General features: G+C 31.0%; 1 protein-coding gene across 1 annotated transcript in view; it reads right to left on the bottom strand.

The window, feature by feature from the left end:
* The window catches only part of LOC139854418 (uncharacterized), a 48,196-nt gene extending 42,312 nt beyond the window's left edge, over nucleotides 1–5,884 (bottom strand). Inside the window, exons 1-4 of the mRNA XM_071843723.1 lie at nucleotides 5,855–5,884; nucleotides 5,340–5,756; nucleotides 4,983–5,189; nucleotides 4,767–4,833 (exon numbers count right to left, since the gene is read on the bottom strand). Coding sequence (XP_071699824.1) covers nucleotides 4,767–4,833; nucleotides 4,983–5,189; nucleotides 5,340–5,756; nucleotides 5,855–5,884 — 721 coding nt within the window. The remainder of the gene's footprint in view (nucleotides 1–4,766; nucleotides 4,834–4,982; nucleotides 5,190–5,339; nucleotides 5,757–5,854) is intronic.
* Nucleotides 5,885–25,098: the final 19,214 nt, after the last annotated feature.

Raw genomic sequence — 25,098 nt, 5'->3', positions numbered from 1 at the left:
TAATTAGTTTATAATTAGTTAATTATTGTAATTCCTTTTAATTTAATTAAAACATGTCTTTTAGTTAATTTAAGTGAATTTGTAATTTTATTTTATTGTTTAAAACAAATTCCTAATCATTTAGTTTTATTTAAAATTATTGTTTTATTTATTATCATTTAGTATTAAAATTGTTTTATCACAATTAGAATAATTTCATTTAGTTCATTTTTAAGTTAGTAATTATAAATCTCGTAATTAAAAACCATTAAACACTCCATCTCCCTGTGGAATGAACCGGATTTACCTACAAACTAAACTACGCGGATAGGACCAGTTGCCTATATATGTTTGAAACCAACCTAAAATCGTTAAAATACCATATATACAATAAATCAATTCGTTTAATAAAACAACTCGATCCGTTCATAAATTACGAGATTTTTAATTACTAACTTAAAAATGAACTAAATGAAATTATTCTAATTGTGATAAAACAATTTTAATACTAAATGATAATAAATAAAACAATAATTTTTAATAAAACTAAATGATTAGGAATTTGTTTTAAACAATAAAATAAAATTACAAATTAACTTAAATTAACTAAAAGACATGTTTTAATTAAATTAAAAGGAATTACAATAATTAACTAATTATAAACAAATTACTAATTATAAATTATATTAATTAATACTAAATAGTAAGATTAAAACATGTGTTATAATAATTAATACTAAATATAAATTAATAACTTAAATATAATAATAATATATTCAAAACCCTAGATTTTAACCTAATTTTGTACTATTCACGTATTTATACTTACGCGTTTCGCGTATTTATACGCGTTTAGCGTATGGTTTAATATGTACGCGTATCGTGTAGAGATATACGCGATCCGCGTATGTTATAATCCAGGTGACAAAACAGTAGCGAATAAACTGGAATATAATGCTGTGTAATATTTTTTTTTTAATTTTACTTTTAACTTTACTGAATAAATGAACGTAAATAATAATAATAATAATGATTTATAAAATAAAAGGGAGTGTTTACTTAAATGTGTCACCTCTAGGTCCATGGATTGTTTTAAGTTTAAGCTCGTATTAAAATGTTTAGTATAAAACTTATATTTTCCTTTCGAAAAAATAATAAGTTTTGACTAACTAAATTAAATCTAATTTTCATTGGATTATATTTAGATAGTTACTAATCCTTAAGTATTTAAATTGAGACCCAACCTAGTTTTGACCTTCGCCAAAACCCAAATCATAACAGTTTCCCTTTTTACAATTTCACTATTATATGACCAGTGATATTACCCAAACCACCGAACCTTACTTTTTAATTTAGTGTTAGTAAATTAGTTATAAGTTCGTCTAGATCATTTTTAATGTTGAAGCTTAATTTATATAAATAAAAATAACTTTCGTTATTTTAATCTAACAAATTAATTGACAAGGGTTAAATATCCAAATACATAATAATGGTTCTTTTAATTAGGCTCAATATTAAAAATACTAAAGTTACATTTTAATTTTTACAAATGATAACAATCCATTTCACTAGGGGATCTACATCTAAGCAAACACTAGGGAAATTAGCTACTCATTATACTAGGGTAAACATAAAAATATAAATATGCAAAAATAACAATAACTATAAAAATTGATAACAATAATTTTTAACAGAATATACTTACTAAAAATTCTTCACTTTCATTAACTTCAAAGGTAGAAAATTACAATAATAAAACCCCTTTTGCGCGTACAATAATACCCTTAATCACGAACAATACACCCTTAATATTTGAAACTATCCTAACTCTTCAAACTTGAAAATTAATTTGGTACAGAATACTTAAAAATAAATGACAGTAACTAATGATTTTTTGTGTGTGTAGTCTCCTTGAAAATGTATGTGTACTCCTTCTCTATTTTTCTCTCTGCCTTCCTTTTGTAAGAGTACTCCGTATTATAACATGTGTAGTAGGATTTACCTAGTAATTAGATTTAAATTTAGTTTGTTGGTGCAATAAATCAACCTAAAATTTCACATAGTATAAATGAAACTAGTATAAAACAAACTTGGATTTTTAAAACGCCTTCATTATCCTTGATTCTAGAGCATTTTTACACTATATTACGATAGATATATATGATGTTATTGAGCAATATCAAAACACCCCACACTTAAACCTTGCTTGTCCTCAAGCAATTCTTTCTTTACAAAGTAGAACAATATCAAACACAATCACACAATATAGATTACAAACATTACATAAATCACTCGAAGCACACGATACACACACGTTGATATGGAACGCAACTCACGCTATATGAAACACACGTTTTAAGTATAACACACCTTTATTGTAATCACACTTGACCTATATACACAATGGAAATACACACACACATTTTTTGGAGATTAGAGCCAAGTATCCAAAAAATTTGATCCTACGGAAATCAGGACCTTATGAAAATATTTTATGGTTTTTGAAAATATCATGCTAGATTTAAAACTAGGCACGTTTTCCGATTTTGTCGGATCAAATTTTTCGGATACTTGGATCTAATCTCCCAAAAATGTGTGTGTGTATTTCGATTGTGTATATAGCGTGAGTGTGATTACAATAAAGGTGTGTTATACTTAAAACGTGTGTTTCATATAGTGTGAGTTGCGTTCCATATCAACGTGTGTGTATCGTGTGCTTCGAGTGATTTATGTAATGTTTGTAATCTATATTGTGTGATTGTGTTTGATATTGTTCTACTTTGTAAAGAAAGAATTGCTTGAGGACAAGCAAGGTTTAAGTGTGGGGTGTTTTGATATTGCTCAATAACATCATATATATCTATCGCAATATCGTGTAAAAATGCTCTAGAATCAAGGATAATGAAGGCGTTTCTACAAGTAATAGGCCAAGATGTGCAAATTTGTATCGGAGAGTGATTTATAAAGAGTTTTGATGATCTATGACCTTGGTTGATCCCGATACAAGTTAAGGTCTAATTTATGCTCTAAAATGGTAAAACAAGGCATCAAAGGTGTTAGGCTTCGTCCAAATGAAAGAAGATTGAAAAGAAAACGAAACAGCAATTTTCGTTACATTGGGACGCCGTCCAAGGCTTTGGGATGCCGTCCAGCCTTTTAATGTGGGACGCCGTCCAAGTCTTTGGGACGCTGTCCAGATCTTAAGAACGGGACGCCGTCCAGACTTTAGGATGCCGTCCTGTAGTAGGTTTTCAGCTACTTTTGCCTTTTGACCTACTTTCTCCACTTTAAAACCTACTGATTGAGGGACTGTTTTATGATATACGAAACCAGAGGTTACTGAGACGATTTTTGGGAGCAAATTTGGTGAACTCCATGCTCTTGAAAGAGGATCAACATCAAGTCTTCAAAGATCAAAACCTTCTCCATCCAAGATTCATTCTCTATTAGGTTGTTTTCTTGTCCTCCAACAATGAAATCTACTTATCAGTTGATTGTTATTTTGTTTGCTATTATGATTGTTGGCTAGACTCTATAATGTTCATCTAGATAAATAACTGAGATGTTGAATGTTTACTTTTGGTTGATTGTTATTATGCACGATAGTTTGATGTTTGAATACAAGAACCATTCTTGTTAAAGCTTAATCCTTTCGATTCAACTAGTTGATATGTTCATTTGATTAAGAAACATCATCTTGTTAAATTAACGTATTGATTTACATCTAGTGACATGTGTTTATCCATCTTTTACCAAAAGGGATAAGTTGAGTTCAAATGGTTAGTTTATATAGGGATGTAAGAATGACTCTTGTAGATACTTTCGGATAGCCTAATTGATATGTGTAGTTATATAGGTGAACGATCAATTCCCTAGATATTGTTATACATATTTTCATTACTCGATTCCATATAACTAATAGGTGTTAGTAATTTGCCTTATCTAGTAACGTTTATAGGGATCTTATTACCACACTAAATTGATTACTTTGGTTGGGTGAATTGAGCATTTAACCGGACCAAGGGAATGAACTAGGCTAAATCATAAGTTGACATAGGAGTGGATCATGATCAACACACCATTGACTTGATCATTCTTCAAGTCTTTAGACTAGTTAAATTAGTTGATTACAAATAGGAGGTCTTAGATGACAAGAACATCACTTGCGTCTTGTAATCCCATTTGAGTGTTTACTAAAGACTACTCTTGGTGAACCGATCAATTAGTTCTCGTGCATAACCAATCAATCCAGTCTTAATCTTAAATAACATTCAACATCGAGGGTAAAAAGTCTAGATGAGCATTTTTCCTTAAATTGATATCAAATCTATCTTACTTACTTTCTTTGCACTTATTTTCATCTTATAAACTTAAAAGACCAAAAATATTGTTTTTACATTTAACCTTCTCTGATTTGGCTAAATCGTTAAATAGCCACCAAAACATAAAACTTGTACCTTTAAGCTTCATTTACTTAGTTAATCATAATATAGTTTATAATTCTAGTTTGACTAAAACAACTGTCCTTGGAACGATACACGGAACTAAACCAGTTACTATACTACTACACGATCGGGTACACTGCCCTTAGTGTGTAGCAATCTCTAATCGGTATTTTTCTATATTATTTTATACAACAATTCATACACCACTTTTCGCACATCAGGCCCCACTATGTCAATTGTCCACTTGCAGAATGGCCATGCAGATGAAACTGAGATTAAATCATACTTGGGTAAGCACTGGACGGTTCCATGCTGCTGACAGGCATCACATCTTTTGATTACCTCTGCTGTATCTCTGTAAATTGTTTGCCAATAATATCCTTGTCGCATTATCCGTCCGACCACAGTTCTATAACCAGAATGATGTGCACATAAACCTTCATGCATCTCTCTGACAACATCTATTGCTTGTTGTGGTGTTTAACACCTTAAATTTGGTCCACTGAAGAATTTTCTATAAAGTACCCCATTTTCCAGGACGTAAAGCAGAGCACTTACCTTTATCCGTCTCGCTTCGGTGACATCAGTTGGTAATGTTCCGTCCTGCAAATATTTCATATACGGATTCATCCAACACGATCCCCCTTCTTCGACTGTTGCCACCACTACCTTTTCATCAATGGAATTATCTTTTAAAACTTCTACCAAAATCTTCTTGTGCAAATGATCAAATATTAGTGTTGCTAACTTGCTCAAAACATCTGCCTTTTAATTTTTATTTCTTGATATCTGCACAACTTCCAGTGTTTCAAATTTTTTTAAAATTTTCTCAATTAATTGCAAATACTGTTTCATAGAAACATCCTTTGCTTCAAATGCTCCATTAACTTATTGTGCTACAATCTAAGAGTCTACATATGCACGCAGATGTTTTATTCCCATCTCAGTCGCTATGTGGAGACCGGATAGCAGTGCTTCATATTCTGCTTCATTGTTGGATGCATAAAAATAAAACTTTAGTGCGTATGTATGTTCTTCCCCTTCTGGACTGGTAAGCACTAACCCTGCACCAACTCCTTCCTCACTTGATGCACCATCAGTGTGCAATTCCCACACGTAATTGCTGTTTTTATCATCTGGCAAATAATCTATTTTTTCTGTTGTTTCTAATAGCAAATCTGCTAAAATTTGACCTTTAACAGCATGTCGTGGTGAGAAATTTATTTCATAATCTCCTAATTCAATTGCCCATTTTGCTAGACGTCCTGACGATTCTGGATTTTTCAAAATCTGCTTGATTGGATGATCTGTCAGGACGAGAATTAAATGTGCCTGAAAATAACGCCCGAGTCACCTAGCTATATGTGTTAAAGCATACACCAATTTCTCAATTGGCAGATAGTTAACTTTAATTTTTTATAATATCTTACTGAAGAAGTAAATTGACATTTGTACGCCATTCCGTTCTGCGATTAAAACTGAACTAATGGCTTCTGTAGATGCTGCCAAATACAAAATTAGCGTTTCTCCTGCTATTGGGGTGTAACATCTCGCATTTTTCCGTTAAATTGTTTTAACGCCCGTCTTTTTTTTTAGATAATATCTTCCGTTATCTAAATTGGTACCTTTCATTGACTAACGTTCTAAATATTTCCGTTATTTGGTTATAACATATCCCGGTTACCCTAGCGTTTTTATAAAATATTCGTTCGGTTAATTCACGCACCTGCTTTCAAACTCGAGGGACCAAAGTTGCCAAGGGGCCAAACTAGTTGACTTGGTCAACTAGTCAACCCCATCTCATCCATTCATTCATACTTCCACCTCCCTCCTTCTTTTTACTCTCTAACTCAAGAACCCATTTTTAACATCTTCAAAGAATCATCATCTAAATCAATTCAAGCAAGCAAACATCAAAACAAATTACATGTTCATGATCCTCTCATCATCCTCTACAATTTGGTACCAATTTCATCTCGTTTGGGTAATATTTCTAAAACTCTAGATTTCTCTAATTCATGTTTTTGACTTGAAATGGTGTTAGTTAGTGTCTATGGCTCGTGTCTAGCCTGAATATATGAATTACTTGCTCGATCTTGTTGTTTTGCATAAACTAGCATGAACTTGAAATGGGTGTGCTTAATTTTGAGTTATGGATGATTAAATGTTGTTTAAATGCTAGAGTTCATGTATTAAATGTGTTACTAGAATCATTAGCTTCATTTTGATGTGTAGGTTGATTTAGAAAAGATTCATTTACAAAATGATTGAATTCATGATTTTGATTCAGGTTTGATGAACTTTGAAATGAACTTTTGATGCGTTGAACACTATGAAATTTTGTTAGTAAGTGTTTAATTGTATTTTATGTTTAAGTACCTTCGAAACGTCATATCATATGTGTGGATTGGATTCCCGAGTCAAGAAATGCATTTTATGAACTTGAAACTTTGATTTTGAACATTTAACGATCATTCGACGAGGTTTTTGTTTTTGTAAATGATGAACTTGATTGATGAAAAGTGTTTAGTTGTATTCCTTGTCAAAATACCTTTCCAACGATATAAGATACGTGTTTTGAATGTTTACGGTTCATAAGTTATGATTGTTTGAAGTTGGATTCATCTAAGTGTTAAACTGCCCAAGAATTGCTGGACCAGACACAGATGCGGCGCATCTGCCTTGGATGTGGCGCATCTGAGGCAGACTGCCCAAAAATGTCCTTTTTCGTTTAATTCTAGCTATGCTACGCACCCTCGATTGACATGAAACTTAGCCAACATGCTCATATATGATTTCTAACCTTAGGAAAATAGTTCGGGACCCGACCCGAACGTGTTGACTTTTTCATTGACTTTAACTTTGACCAAGTTTGACTTTTAGTCAAACTTAACCAAACACTTACGAAATCGTTCTAACATACCTTTATTCTTGATTCTTGCATAAAACTTGACAACGTGATTCACATGCTATATTATTCGAGTCATAATGAGCCATAGGATTAATTGAACACATTTCGCCCGACCTTGTGTCGTAACCGGTTAATTGATAAAACTTACTTGTTTAGGTCAAGGCTAAACAACTTTCATGCACACGTTTACTTTGTGAAGTACATTTATACTCGTGCACTCGAGGTGAGATCATAGTCCCATCTTTCAACAACTTTTATACTTTAAATCATGGGACGAGAAACATATACAGTTTTATACTACATACTTTTATGCTTTGAACACAAGTACGAAGAAACAAACATTCCACAACGAGTTTAAACAAAAATCCTCAATTCGATTATCATTAATTACACTTGCCGGGTGTAAGCGAGAACTTATGTTGTATGGCCATACGGGTTTGACAAACCCTCATTCAGACAGTTCGCTACCGTCTACGGATGAAATATATTTTCGAGAAATAGTGTATGTTCTAACACTATTGTGATGGGGTTCTATGGAAGGAAAGTTAAGTCTTGATATTTGGGTGCTCGCGAACATACGTTTAGAATGCAAACGATTTAGATAATCAACGTTATGGAAATACTAAATCTTGTGGTTCAAAATATAACGTTTATAAATACACCTATGATTTCACCAACGTTGTTCGTTGACAGTTTTCTATATGTTTCTCAGGTTCATACTTGGCTACTTGATACATGCTTCCGCACACTTTGATTACCTGCTTGGGGTCAATCATACATGCATGCGCTAGTGATAGAACCTTTGGATTCAAACTTATAGCATACATACTTACGCTATTTATAGCAACCGTGATTTTAAACTAATTATGTCGCAAGTTATTTCATTTATACTTTATACTTTTGTAAACTTAAACTTGTTGTCGATCCGTTTTGTAAACTTAACTTTGCAAGTCTTGTACGTTTCAAATGAATGCGACATAATTTTGGTCAAACGCGTCTCATATAGGGACTATGACCACGAAATGGGACCTACGTTAACGGTGCCGTCAATGGCGATTTTGTCGGGTCGCTACAGATGGTATCAGAGCGTTGGTTATAGGGAACTAGGATATGCATTAGTGTGTCTGAAAGAGTCGTTAAGACTCATTAGTGAATCTAGACTACAACCGGATAGTTAGCCATTGCATTCTGACATACCTTTGCTATTGATAGCACTTACTTGACTACTTGTGCATTATACTTGAATCTCTCTTAAGCAAACTTCTTAGTGGTACCAAACTTTGATCATACGAACTCGTATTCTGCAACTTTCTGGTAACACACGTAAATTCAAGATTCATACGCGTAAGGACGACGACGACTTCATTAGTCATACTTGTTTGGGAACTCTGTCTCCCAGATTGTTATTCACCACCGTTTCAACTTACTATCGGTGTCACACCGGTGTTCCTTACTATCTACCACTTCTGGTTATTACCATCACTACTCTAGGTGAGTATCGTCGTCGCTACTTATCATTATGGTTACGTACTACTCGTTATCATGATTCGTTACTCTTTTCGTACCAAATGCATTATTGTTTGACTTGAACCGCATTGACGTGAACAATCATTTATACACTTCCCTCAGGGAACGCTTCTTTAGAGTTGCATTAATTCTTTCGATTCAATACGAGTCACGTTAGAGACGTCGTTACACTTTGTTCATTTTAAAACATCACGATCACACGAACTTGATTCTATGGAGTGATGTGGGAATGGAGGTATGAGTTAGCGTAATATAATGACACTCGATCAATGTGGTTATATTACGGTAAGTCATACCAAAGTTCTAATGACTCGTGATGGTGATTGGACTCGATCAACCTAATCACCACCATGTGCCATGTACATGACTTCATTTTTCTTGTTGGATATCCGAAAACTCCGAGAATTTTGATAATAACCATACCCAGGACACATCTTCGATTATTGTCGAACCATATTTATGCTTCCAAATGAATGGCAAATTCTTTCAACATCAGACGTATGTTACACGTGTATACTATCTCGTTTTTGCACGGTTTTATCGACGAACTACAATATGCTTGTCATGCTCACATCGAGGTAGAAACTTCTCTCGCATTACACTCGTACTTCCGTATAAGGAAATCTTTTATCTAATTTCAATGGAGAGAGAGACTCTTCACATTATACTAGTATTCGCCACGAGGGTGAATAGTCCTAACGATTGTTTTCAGAACCCGATAAGAAACTTGCTCTAACAAAATTTTTCGAAAACCGATAAATCTTTCGCGGCGCGAAATTCTTGAGAAACAGAAACTTGTTCCAACAAACGTTTTCAGGTCCTAACAAGCTTGTTCAAATGTATCTTAAAAGAACTGTACCTCGTTTCGGATCGAGATCCTCGTTCACTTCTAAATTTCGGGGTGCTTTACAAAAAGCCTCGGGACCACGCTTAAACATGAGTACAACACATCAACCACATCCCGAAGGTCCAAAAAAATATATAATTCAAACCTTGGAAACCATAATACGAGTTCGTGTTATCGACTTCAAAATTTCTTGAGAAAAGTCTTTTCCTTTAACCAAATTCTCTTACACCGATGGTTATCATTCAAGTCTTAACGTCACACCTTTTGAAATATTATATGGCCGGAAACGTCATTCTCATTTTGTAGAACCAGGTAAATGATAATCAAATCACCGGACCCGCACTCATTCATGAAATAACCGTTAAGAACGTTCAATTCCAAGAAGGACTCAAGACGGCCCGTAGTCGCCAAAAGAGCTACGCCGATGTTAGATGTAAACCTCTCGAATTCCAAGTGGGTGGCCGCGTAATGTTAATAGTCGCACCTTCAAAAGGTGTAATCTGGTTCGGGAAACGTAGAAAGCTAAATTCGCGATATTTTGATCCTTTTGAAATCTTGGAGCGTATTGTGCCCGTTGCTTACCGTTTAGATTTTCTGACTCTATTAAGTTTCCATTCATCCTACATTCCATGTATTAAACTTAAAGAAGTGTCTTGCTGAACAAGAACTTGATATTCCTTTAGATGAACATATTATCGATGACAAACTTCCCTTCCTGGGAGAATCGGTTGAATTATTGAATCGTGAAACCAAACTTTAAAACAACGTAAAATCTCGACTGTCAAAGTTCGTTGAAATGCCCAAGGAAGTACCCTTACTTATTTGTAGATTTGGCAACGCGAGACCTCGGGGAATAATCAACGACTACTACTTCTAACTAATTTTCGGGACGAAATTTCTTTTAAGGTGTAGGTAATGTAACATCCTGCATTTTTTCGTTAAATTGTTTTAATGACCGTCTTTTTTTTTTAGATAATATCTTCTGTTATCTAAATTCATACCTTTCATTGACTAACGTTCTAAATATTTCCGTTATTTGGTTATAACATCTCCCGTTACCCTAGCGTTTTTTTTAAATATTCGTTCGGTTAATTCACGCACCCGCTTTCAAACTCGAGGCACCAAAGTTGCCAAGGGGCCAAACTAGTTGACTAAGTCAACTAGTCAACCCCATCGCATCCATTCATTCATACTTCCACCTCCCTCCTTCTTTTTCCTCTCTCACTCAAGAACTCATTTTTAACATCTTCAAAGAATCATCATCTAAATCAATTCAAGCAAGCAAACATCAAAACAAATTACATATTTGTGATCCTCTCATCATTCTCTACATTTTGGTACCAATTATCTCATTTGGGTAACATTTCAAAAACTATAGATTTCTCTAATTCGTGTTTTTGACTTGAAATGGTGTTAGTTAGTGTCTATGGATCGTGTCTAGCCTGAATATATGAATTACTTGCTCGATCTTGTTGTTTTGCATAAACTAGCATGAACTTGAAATGGGTGTGCTTAATCTTGAGTTTTGGATGATTAAATGTTGTTTAAATGCTAAAGTTCATGTATTAAATGTGTTACTAGCATCATTAGCTTCATTTTGATGTGTAGGTTGATTTAGAAAAGCTTCATTTACAAAATGATTGAATTCATGATTTTGATTAGGGTTTGATGAACTTTGAAATGAACTTTTGATGCGTTGAACACTATGAAATTTTGTTAGTAAGTGTTTAATTGTATTTTATGTTTAATTACCTTCAAAACGGCATATCATATGTGTGGATTGGATTCTCGAGTCAAGAAATGCATTTTATGAACTTGAAACTTTGATTTTGAACATTTAACGATCATTCGACGAGGTTTTTGTTTTTTTAAATGATGAACTTCATTGATGAAAAGTGTTTACTTGTATTCCTCGTCAAAATACCTTTCCAACGATATAAGATACGTGTTTTGAATGTTTACGGTTCATAAGTTATGGTTGTTTGAAGTAGGATTCGTCTAAGTGTTAAGCTACCCTAGAATTGCTGGACCAGACACAGATGCGGCGCATCTGCCTTGGATGTGGCGCATCTGAGGCAGACTGCCCAAAAATGTCCGTTTTCGTTTAATTCTAGCTATGCTACGCACCCCCGATTGACATGAAACTTAGCCAACATGCTCATATATGATTTCTAAGCTTAGGAAAATAGCTCGGGGCTCGACCCGAACGTGTTGACTTTTTCGTTGACTTTGAATTTGACCAAGTTTGACTTTTAGTCAAACTTAACCAAACACTCATGAAATCGTTCAAACGTACATTTATACTTGATTCTTGCATAAAACTTGACAACGTGATTCACATGCTATACTATTCGAGTCATAACGAGCCATAGGACTAACTGAACACATTTCGCCCGACCTTGTGTCATAACCGGTTAATTGATATAACTTACTTGTTTAGGTCAAGGCTAAACAACTTTCATGCACACCTTTACTTTGTGAAGTACATTTATACTCGTGTACTTGAGGTAAGATCATAGTCCCATCTTTCAAAAATTTTTATACTTTAAATCATGGGATGAGAAACATATACAGTTTTATACTACATACTTTTATGCTTTGAACACAAGTACGAAGAAACAAACATTCCACAGCGAGATTGAACAAAAATCCTCAATTCGATTATCATTAATGACACTTGTCTGGTGTAAGCGAGAACTTATGTTGTATGGCTATACGGGTTTGACAAACCCTCATTCAGACGGTTCGCTACCGTCTACGGATGAAATATATTTTCGAGAAATAGTGTATGTTCTAACACTATTGTTATGGGGTTCTATGGAAGGAAAGTTAAGTCTTGATATTTGGGTGCTCGCGAATATACTTTTGGAATGCAAACGATTTAGATAATCAACGTTATGGAAATACTAAATCTTGTGGTTCAAAATATAACGTTTACAAATACCCCTATGATTTCACCAACGTTGTTCGTTGACAGTTTTCTATATGTTTCTTAGGTTCATACTTGGCTACTTGATACATGCTTCCGCACACTTTGATTACTTGCTTGGGGTCAAGCATGTGACAACCCGGAAATTTCCGACCAAATTTAAACTTTAATCTTTATATATTCCCGACACAATAAACAAAGTTTGTAAGTTGAATCTCAAGAATTTTAAACTGTGTTCATACACTCATTTAACCTCGACCAAATTCCAGTGATTCACGAACCATTATATGAACGGATATGATTATATGTGTATATGTATATATATATTATAACTTGAAAATGTTAAAAAAGTATTAGACGTATAATACTTTACATGAACGTAATTGTTTCAATATGTTTATTTACGGAATTAGAAGATAATATCAAATAATTAAATTATCAGATACATTGAATTATGGCTACGAGTCCCTATTAGGAGGTCCACTTTGATTTAGGAAACTTTCCTTTTTAACGGTATTCGGAAAATGGTAAAGTGATTTACAAGTAAGAACAAAAGTGTCAAGTAGCGAGAAGCTAGTCAGATTGGTGGAAATTCATGTTAAGTTCCAATACATGCCTTACAATAATTACCTCGTGACTTTTGATAAGATAAATTAATTAACCTTCATATTATGTATTGTGAAAGTGAAATTAGGGAATATAGGTAAATTAGGAAATAGATATTGACAAGTTAAATAGATCGACATTTTACATTAAGATGATTCCATACGTTTGATTTTCCTTTAAACTTAATCCTACGAGTCATGATTAAAAATGGAAATTTAAAACCCTGAAACCTGATATGATTCATATATGATTGTACTTTCTTAAACGAAAATGCCTTTTCGATATAATAGACTTTTATTATTAAAAACGTCTTATGACAAAAACAACTTCTACTATTATAACCTTTGTAATAAAATGATTTTTGAATATAAAATAATTTGGTTATTAAAACGGTTTATGAACGTTTGTAGATAAATGAACTATATCAATTTTAAAACTTTAAAAATACAAATGTTACGAAATAGTAATTTTTAATATTTAAACAATTTCTAAAAATATAAGTTTTGAATGACATTAGTTTTGAAAGACTATATTAAGTAAATAGTTCAAATTTATATTTCGAAATGAAAATATAAATATATATAACTTAGTCATAAAACGTTCTGATTTAAAATAATATATTTTGATAAACAATGAGCCACTGATTTATAGAAGCAAATGACCACAACAATTAAATTTATAAGTTACATTTTTATAAGGTAATTTATTGATAAATAAGTCAAATTATTAATAAGGGTACACGTCGCGTAACGTAAAAGGCGAGTTTTCTAAACGTACGAAAGTGCGCTCGAAAAACCGAAAGTGGTACATGAGTGGAGTGACAATGTCTGTGTCATTTGAGTAAAAATTACATTTTTACCATGCTCGTAAATATAATATAATATAATATATATATAATTATATAAATTAAATATATTATAAATATAATAATATAAATAAGTGTCGGCAAGAGTTTTAGTGCATATGAGCTGTGAAGTAAGGCTAATGCGATTGCATGAGCAACACACTCATGCACCTTGCAATCTCATGGTATGTTAGTTCAGTGCACATATATAAATTTTCTCGAGGCACACACTCTTATCAAATTCTCTCTATCTCTTATACGTAGTATTATTATATATTAATTAAAATTATAATTATTAAGATTATTATTAATCTTATTAGTATTATTAATAGTATTAATATTATTGATATATATACATAAAATACTATGACAAGGGTACCCACGAGTTATCTCAAAAATGGATTTTTATGAGCTAGATAGGACTAAGGAAATTATGGGTTATAGCTATGGAGGTGATGGGTATGGTTCATGGGTATGCTCGTGATGTCAATTTAGTGTTTATCATCTCCGTTGCATATACATACCTTTCCTGCAATATTAAATCTCAATATTGATAAGTAAGCACTCATAATTTAATTTTTACATATTAATAGTGTATCCCTGACTAGTGCTTGAGTATATAGGATTATGCATGCTTGTACTTTTGATGTTGCGCTTAGATAGGTTATGTTAAATCTTAAATTAGTTACCGATGCTGTTGAGATAAAGTATAAGATATGCATGTCGTTGGAAAGCTAGCGAAAAATTAAGAACTTTTCATTTAGATATCGAATGTTTTCGATGAACGGATTAGAAGTTATAGTCAATTGAAATTTTGTATTATTATTAAAAATGAATATTATTATCGTCGTTATAATTTTTATCTAATTATTATTATTATTATTATTATTATTATTATTATTATTATTATTATTATTATCAATAAAAGGTATTATCATTAAAAACTGTTATTTTTATTATTATCGTTATTATCGTTAAAGTTATTATTATTATTATTATTATTATTATTATTATTATTATTATTATTATTATTATCATTAAAATAATTATTAGTATTATCATTAACTTTATCATAATACTTATTATCATTAGTATTATTATAATTAAAACTAATATTAGTAATACCTAATTATTATGATTACTATTATTATCATTATTATGAAAGCGATATAAAAGACGATTAAAAGCTATTAAATGAATCGATTAGGAAATAATGAGTATGAGTATCATGATGAAATTAAAATATTATAAGATATTGATTTAGATAAAATTATCGTTCTTATTATTTTTATCATTACTATTATTATTAAAAGTATTGTTAGTACTAAAACTATCATTATCATTTTAATAGAAATGTCATTGTTATTATAAAATATCATTATTATTATCATTTTAAATAAAATTATTATTTTAAATTTAATATTAAAAAGTATCGTAAATATTAGAGTTATCATAATTAGAATTATCATTTTAACATAATATCATTTTTAGTAAATATAAATATTGATATTTTTATTAATAGAATAATAATTATTATTATTACAAAATAATACAACTTTTACTTATTATTATTATTAATGTTATTTTATCAAATAAATATGTAATACAAATAATATAATTACCTTAATAAAACCTATCATAATATTTTTATGATATTCAATGAACTTTATAAATTTTATGACCTAAGATATATAAAAGTATATTTTTATATAAGGTTTTATTTATTAATAAATGAATTATATTATTTACTCTATTAAATTTTTTTAAAAATATTTAAAAATATAAAACGATGATATTTAAAATATATAATAATCATGTATAAATTTTGGAAATCATTTTGAGTCAAATTGACTTTTGTTGACTTTTGCATATTAGTATCGAGCATTAGGATTGTGATACACTATGACCAAACCTAAATTGCTATATAGATATTGACAAACACACACACACACACACACACACATATATATAATTAATTTAGGTTCGTGAATCTGAGGCCAACCTTGCACTTGTTCAATGATGTTATATGTATTTTTACAACGAAATACAGTATGGTGAGTTTCATTTGCCTTTTTACCCTTTATATTTTTGGACTGAGAATACATGCGCAATTTTTATAAATGTTTTACGAAATAGACACAAGTAATTGAAACTACATTGTATGGGTGAATGATCGAAGCCGAATATGCCCCTTTTGCTTGGTAACCTAAGAATTAGTAAACCGATCTACTAATTGACGCGAATCCTAAAGATAGATCTATTGGGCCTAACGAACCCCATCCAAAGTACTGGATGCATTAGTACTTCGAATTTGTTTTTATCATGTCCGAAGGATTTCCCAAAATGATAGGGGATATTCTTATATGCATCTTGTTAATGTCGGTTACCAGGAGTTCACCATATGAATGATTTTTGTCTCTATGCATGGGACGTATATTATGAGAACTAGAAATGAAATTCTTGTGGTCTATTAAAATGATGAAAATGAATGATTATGATAAACTAATGAACTCACCAACCTTTTGGTTGACACTTTAAAACATGTTTATTCTCAGGTATGAAAGAAATCTTTCGCTGTGCATTTGTTCATTTTAATGATATTACTTGAAGTCATTCTTGGCATATTTCAAAGAACGTTACATTCGAGTCTTTGGGTTCATCAAAGATTATTATTAAGTCAATTTATCGTTGGATAGTGGATATTATGAAATGGTAAGCATGCTTGTCAATTGTTGATGTAAAGAAAGTTTGTCTTTTAAAAAAAGAATGCAATGTTTGTAAAATGTATCATATAGAGGTCAAGTACCTCGCGATGTAACCAAATGTAATTTATTCGTCCTGATGGATTAGGATGGGTCGTTAGAGTTGGTATCAGAGCAGTGGTCTTAGCGAACCAGGTCTGCATTAGTGTGTCTAACTGATAAGTCGTTAGGATGCATTAGTGAGTCTGGACTTCGACCGTGTCTGCATGTCAAAAGTTTTGTTTATCATTTTATGTCGGAAATCATCTACTTATCATCAGTAGAAAATTACCTACTTATCATTATTAAGTCTAGACACGTCTTGCTGCATTGATTTCATGAATAGTGTACAGACAAAAATTCATATCTTATCGTATCTGCTAAATCATATCTTATCGTATCTATTACTGTAAACTTTGCCTGATATATTCCGAAAATTCCTCCGTAATTTATGAAATCTTTTGCTCTATATAAATAGATATTCTATGTAATTAGAATACCATCCGATAGCCGAAAGATCATTTCATATCGAAAAATTCTTTATTCAATCGTACGAAATGGAATTCGCCATTAGTTCAAGTTCTTCGGATTCTGAAATGGAATCCCACTCAAGCTTCGAAAGCAGTGTGACCGGAATGAATCAATCAATCAGTCATCACCTATTCTGGATGAATTGGGGATGGGTTCGTAGCTTCCTCAATCATTGGAGACAAGAAGAAGGCGATCCTTTCCATCCACCACATTGCCCTCTTGACGAAGACCCTAAAGCACTTACCGGCGAACCTGTCCGAAACACCATTTTCTCTCTTATTTACAGAGTATCTCGTCACGATTATATATTACATCAAATTCTAGATTTTATTTATCCGCTCGTCCGAACCGACAATCACCCCGGTGTAATAGAAGAAGTCAGCGAGCTTCGTGCTCGGGTAGTGGCTTTGGAAAATATGGTACAAGGATTACAAACACCAGCAGCAGCACCAGCAGCATAACCAGTACCATCATCAATGCCAACAGTACCATTACCACCTTCAACCACAACCGCATCGTAAACCTTAACTTCACATTCTGTCCCACGAGCATCAACGTCATACGCACCACATATACCAAGGAGTACCAACAACAATAACTGACGAAGTATTAATTCATAACTTCATTGGAGAAAGATTCCACGGCGATTATGTAATCTCTAAAGTCTTAGAGATTATCTAATCTAGCCCTAACCATAAATCTGTTAAGCGAACCAAAATGATAGAAGGAAGAGTATAAACCCTGACAAAAATGGTGTGTGATTAACAAGCTAAACTTGTTTTACTAACAGCATCAACAGTACCGTCAGCATCACCAACATCGTCAGTACAGTCAACATCAGAATCAACATCACCTATAACATCACAAACCCCGTCAGTTCAAGAATCACTGTGGACATCATTACGAATCAATAACGCGTATATTGTATCAACGAGTTATGAAGAATTAACTCATTCCCTCCGAAGAAATTATATGTATATTTTATATATATATTTTTTGAAATAAAAAAATAAATCTTTCTGTGTTAAGCTATTGTGTGTGAATCTTAACTAATCGGTTAATTCATATTACAAATATGCACTAATGTACGTCCTTCACCCGCAACTTAACCATCGTTAACTACAATCTCTGTCTCAATTCAACAAATTCCAATTCATACTAAATCAAGTATATATTTGATTTTACACTTTCATCATCGATGTACCTAAAACTTTTCAGATAATATCATTCGTACTTTGCGAAGTTCACAAGAATTTAACGAAAACCAACATCACGCCTCAACAAATAACGAAGTACTGATTCATAATTTCAATATTATTGAAGAAATACTTGTGTAATCTCTAAAGCCTTCTAGGGATTATTCAATTATGGTTCCAACCGTAAATCGAATGAGTTTAATTTAGTATTAACTCGTTGAAATCCATGTTATATCTGAAGAGAATATATACATATATATTTTCATAAAGACTTTAATAAAATTCTTTTGTACAAAATATTAATTGTGAAATTTTTTTAACGGGTAGGTAATACCTGAGAGAGATATATATATATATATATATTCACAATTAATATGTTACATTCTTTGAATCGGATTAAGCAAATTATCAACTATATTTCCTACTTTCACAATAATATACATACTCATTCAAACCCAATTACATATTCTGATTTCGAAACCTCAGAATTCAATTCGAGATATAACTGGTACCATCACTTTTAGATTCTTACATCTTTCAAAGCTATACTTTGACTTCAAAACTGTGTTAGAACATCAAATGTATATTAACGATTACAATCTGTGTTCAAACCCTTCAAAAATTTCTGAAGACACTTCAAATAATGAGCAATCAAGATGATGATCTAACCACATATTACCCACAGTTACGTACATGAAAAACTATCGAAACCAAAATCATAATTCGACACGTATCTGTGTCAGACCCTTTTGGCATTTACTAGCTAAAATGACTTTTCAATTCCTTCTCAAAGTAGCCAATTTTGTCACAGCTCTAACAAGTCAACTGCGACTTTTTAATCAGACTAGTTTTATTATAACCTCAATAGATACATTACCCTTTCACCATCGATACTGGAGAACCTTTCATATTCCACCACATTAGCAGTAGAGTTACCAACAACTTCGTGATTCAATGGTTTAAGTCTCTTCGGAAAAAAAACCATTATATTTATTCGTTAAAAACCGACCGTATACTCATCCGCACCTTATAACAAAAATTGCCATACCAATCATTGAGAATCAGCAATCAGTATCTTGAAATCTCGTAGCATGTCTACGCCAACAGTTATATGTGTATATATAACGTCTATCTTCTGGAATTAATTTGAATGTGAAGTTTCTGAAAAACACTCCGAACTACGAATTGGTTCTTCGAAAATGGAAAAATGCTAATGAAGCAGTAAAAACTATAAAAGACTTTAATAGTAAAAGTTTGATGATAATGAATAAGTGTGCTGGCAAAGCGCAGAAAAAGAGAAGTCTTAGAACTGGAAAGCGGATTGAGCAAAGTATGGAGGAGGCTGTGGACAAATCACAAAGACTGAACCTGACTTCAAAGAATCCAAATGATTCAGTACCTGCTGAAGTCATTAACGAATACCTTGCTCCTGACTCTAAACCCCTGCGGACAATATTCTTCATCATCCTCTGATATTAGAAATTCTAAGATATCATCGTATCTTTCATTATAAATATCCTCCATATTTCTGAAGATATTTTCATAATTATTCTTATCTAAAATCATTTATCTCTTCACACTATCTGTGTTACATCATAAAAGAAACTATTTTAGTTTCTAAATTTTGAAACCCTCAAGTTTAAATTATGAATTTTTAGAAGTAATGTTGGGAACTGAAGCATGAATTAGTATAATATAATGACACTTGATCAACGTGATTATATTACAGTAAGTCATGCTGAGTTTCTAAATGGAACGTGATGATTCACAGACCATACCGTCATCATGTGCCATGTTACACGACTCTTGTATTCTACTTAATCTCTAAATTATCAAGAAAATATTTCTTGATGATTCGGCTTTTTTCGAGGTATTCTGGTAAGTTGACAAGTCAAGATCGTGCCATTACAATTTTCTTCCTAGAACATTAACAATGTTCATTCCGAAATTCATATCTGTGAATTCTGGACCATTACAAGCGGTGCTTAATCGCAAGAAGAAGAAACAAAAGGACAAAATTCCGAAATAGAAATTAGGGTATAAATAGCAGCAAATAAAAGAGAGCATTAACTGGAGATGACAATGATTTTGGGATACAGAAGTAGAGACATCGAAATATAAGAGAAGATATAAAATCCAACAACCACCTAGAAATTATAAACCGTATATATCGATGCAAATAGCAATATAAAGACACGCGAGAAGTAAAAACACTATAAACCCAAGGGTATAGTAAAAGTAAATAGATTCTTCCGGCGGCAGATGAAAAAGAAGAATGACAGATATGAAGGTAAGGAGTATATCAAGAATCAGAACTGGATGGAGCATATTGACAAATGCTTTAAAGTATGAGCTGAGGGAGAAAGAAGAGAAGGTGTGAGTTGTAAGGAAAACGAAGGGAGTGGATTTATAGTAAAATATCCGACAGAGCAATCAAAATGGATGATCGAATTTAAAGCGGATCCTAATTTCCTAAAATCTTATTACGAAGATTTTCTCCAAATCTCTTGAACTTAAAAATCAATTCTATCTACGACAAAAGATATGACGAATCTATACCTACTCATTTCACACTTTTGATAATAGCTTCACTCGTACTCTTCACAAAATCAAATGGTTTTATCCATATTACTCAAGGATGATAAAACCCTAATCTTCAGCTTATATGCGTCATGAAAACATACTTATTGTCAGCCATGACCATCCCAATCAAATTTCGGGACGAAATTTCTTTAACAGGTAGGTACTGTGACAACCCGAAAATTTCCGACCAAATTTAAACTTTAATCTTTATATATTCCCAACACGATAAGCAAAGTTTGTAAGTTGAATCTCAAGAATTTTAAACTGTGTTCATACACTCATTTAACCTCGACCACATTCCAATGATTCACGAACCATTGTATGAACGGATATGATTATATATGTATATGTATATATATATTATAACTTGAAAACGTTAACAAAGTATTAGACGTATAATACTTTACATGAACGTATTTGTTTCAATATGATTATTTACGGAATTGAAAGATAATTTCAAATGATTAAATTATTAGATACATTAAATTATGGCTACGAGTCCCTATTAGGAGGTCCACTTTGATTTAGGAAACTTTTCTTTTTAACGGTATTCGGAAAATGGTAAAGTGATTTACAAGTAAGAACAAAAGTGTCAAGTAGCGAGAAGCTAGTCAGATTGGTGAAAATTCCTGTTAAGTTCCAATACATGCCTTACAATAATTACCTCGTGACTTTTGATAAGATAAATTAATTAACCTTCATATTATGTATTGTGAAAGTGAAATTAGGGAATATAGGTAAATTAGGAAATAGATATTGACAAGTTAAATAGATCGACATTTTACATTAAGATGATTCCATACGTTTGATTTTCCTTTAAACTTAATCCTACGAGTCATGATTAAAAAATGGAAATTTAAAACCCTGAAACCTGATATGATTCATATATGATTGTACTTTCTTAAACGAAAATGTCTTTTCGATATAGTAGACTTTTATTATTAAAAACGTCTTATGACATAAAAAACTTCTACTATTAAAACCTTTGTAATAAAATGATTTTTGAATATAAAATAATTTGGTTATTAAAACGGTTTATGAACGTTTGTAGATAAATGAACTATATCAATTTTAAAACTTTAAAAATACAAATGTTACGAAATAGTAATTTTTAATATTTAAACGATTTCTAAAAATATAAGTTTTGAATGACATTAGTTTTGAAAGATTATATTAAGTAAATAGTTCAAATTTATATTTCGAAATGAAAATATAAATATATATAACCTAGTCATAAAACGTCCTGATTTAAAATAATATATTTTGATAAACAACGAGCCACTGATTTATAGAAACAAATGACCACAACGCTCAAATTTATAAGTTACATTTTTATAAGGTAATTTATTTATAAATAAGTCAAATTATTAATAAGGGTACACGTCGCGTAACGTAAAAGGCGAGTTTTTTAAACGTACGAAAGTGCGCTCGAAAAACCGAAAGTGGTACATGAGTCGAGTGACAACGTCCGTGTCATTTGAGTAAAAATTACATTTTTACCATGCTCGTAAATATAATATAATATATATATAATTATATAAATTAAATATATTATAAATATAATAATATAAATAAGTGTCGGCAAGAGTTTTAGTGCATATGAACTGTGAAATAAGGCTCATGCGATTGCATGAGCAACACACTCATGCACCATGCAATCGCATGGTATGTTAGTTCAGTGCACATATATAAATTTGCTCGAGGCACACACTCTTATCAAATTCTCTCTATCTCTTATACGTAGTATTATTATATATTAATTAAACTTATAATTATTAAGATTATTATTAATCTTAGTAGTATTATTAATAGTATTAATATTAATGATATATATACATAAAATACTACGACAAGGGTACGCGCGAGTTATCTCAAAAATGGATTTTTATGAGCAGGATAGGACTAAGGAAATTATGGATTATAGCTATGGAGGTGATGGGTATGGTTCATGGGTATGCTCGTGAGGTCAATTTAGTGTTTATTATCTCTGTTGCATCTACGTACCTTTCCTGCAATATTAAATCTCAATATTGATACGTAAGCACTCATAATTAAATTTTTACATATTAATAGTGTATCCCTGACTAGTGCTTGAGTATATAGGATTATGCATGCTTGTACTTTTGATATTGCCCTTAGATAGGTTATGTTAAATCTTAAATTAGTTACCTATGCGGTTGAGATAAAGTATAAGATAAGCATGTCGTTGGAAAGCTAGCGAAAAATTAAGAACTTTTCATTTAGATATCGAATGGTTTCGATGAACGGATTAGAAGTTATAGTCAATTGAAATTTTTTATTATTATTAAAAATGATTATTATTATCGTCGTTATTATCGTCGTTATAATCTTTATCTAATTATTATTATTATTATTATTATTATTATTATTATTATTATTATTATTATTATTATTATCAATAAAACGTATTATTATTAAAAACTGTTATTTTTATTAGTATCGTTATTATCATTAAAGTTATTATTATTACTATTATTATCATTAAAATAATTATTAATATTATAATTAACTTTATCATAAAACTTATTATCATTAGTATTATTATAATTAAAACTAATATTAGTAATACCTAATTATTATGATTACTATTATTATCATTATTATGAACACGATATAAAAGACGACTAAAAGCTGTTAAATGAATCAATTAGAAATAATGAGTATGAGTATCATGATGAAATTAAAATATTATAAGATATTGATTTAGATAAAATTATCGTTCTTATTATTTTTATCATTACTATTATTATTAAAAGTATTGTTAGTACTAAAACTATCATTATCATTTTAATAGAAATGTCATTGTTATTATAAAATATCATTATTATTATCATTTTAAATAAAATTATTATTTTAAAGTTAATATTAAAAAGTATCGTAAATATTAGAGTTATCATAATTAGAATTATCATTTTAACATAATATTATTTTTAGTAAATATAAATATTGATATTTTTATTAATAGAATAATAATATTTATTATTACAAAATAATCCAACTTTTACTTATTATTATTATTAATGTTATTTTATTAAATAAATATGTAATATAAATAATATAATTACCTTAATAAAACCTATCATAATATTTTTATGATATTCAATGAACTTTATAAATTTTATGACCTAAGATATATAAAAGTATATTTTTATATAAAGTTTTATTTATTAATAAATGAATTATATTATTACTCTATTAAAATTTTTTAAAAATATTTAAAAATATAAAACGATGATATTTAAAATATATAATAATCATGTATAAATTTTGGAAATCATTTTGAGTCAAATTGACTTTTGTTGACTTTTGCATATTAGTCTCGAGCATTAGGATTGTGATACACTATGACCAAACCTAAATTGCTATATAGATATTGACCAACACACACACACACACACACACACATTTGCCTTTTTACCCTTTATATTTTTGGGCTGAGAATACATGCACAATTTTTATAAATGTTTTACGAAATAGACACAAGTAATTGAAAGTACATTATATGGGTGAATGATCGAAGCCGAATATGCCCCTTTTTCTTGGTAACCTAAGAATTAGTAAACCGATTTACTAATTGACGCGAATCCTAAAGATAGATCTATTAGGCCTAACGAACCCCATCCAAAGTACTGGATGCTTTAGTACTTCGAATTCATTTTTATCATGTTCGAAGGATTTCCCATAATGATAGGGGATATTCTTATATGCATCTTGTTAATGTCGGTTACCAGGTGTTCACCATATGAATGATTTTTGTCTCTATGTATGGGACGTATATTATGAGAACTGGAAATGAAATTCTTGTGGTCTATTAAAATGATAAAAATGAATGATTATGATAAACTAATGAACTCACCAACCTTTTGGTTGACACTTTAAAGCATGTTTATTCTCAGGTATGAAAGAAATCTTCCGCTGTGCATTTGTTCATTTTAATG

Source organism: Rutidosis leptorrhynchoides, chromosome 6, assembly GCF_046630445.1.
Source record: "Rutidosis leptorrhynchoides isolate AG116_Rl617_1_P2 chromosome 6, CSIRO_AGI_Rlap_v1, whole genome shotgun sequence".
NCBI lineage: Eukaryota > Viridiplantae > Streptophyta > Magnoliopsida > Asterales > Asteraceae > Rutidosis > Rutidosis leptorrhynchoides.
This window is presented reverse-complemented; position numbering and strand designations above follow the sequence as displayed.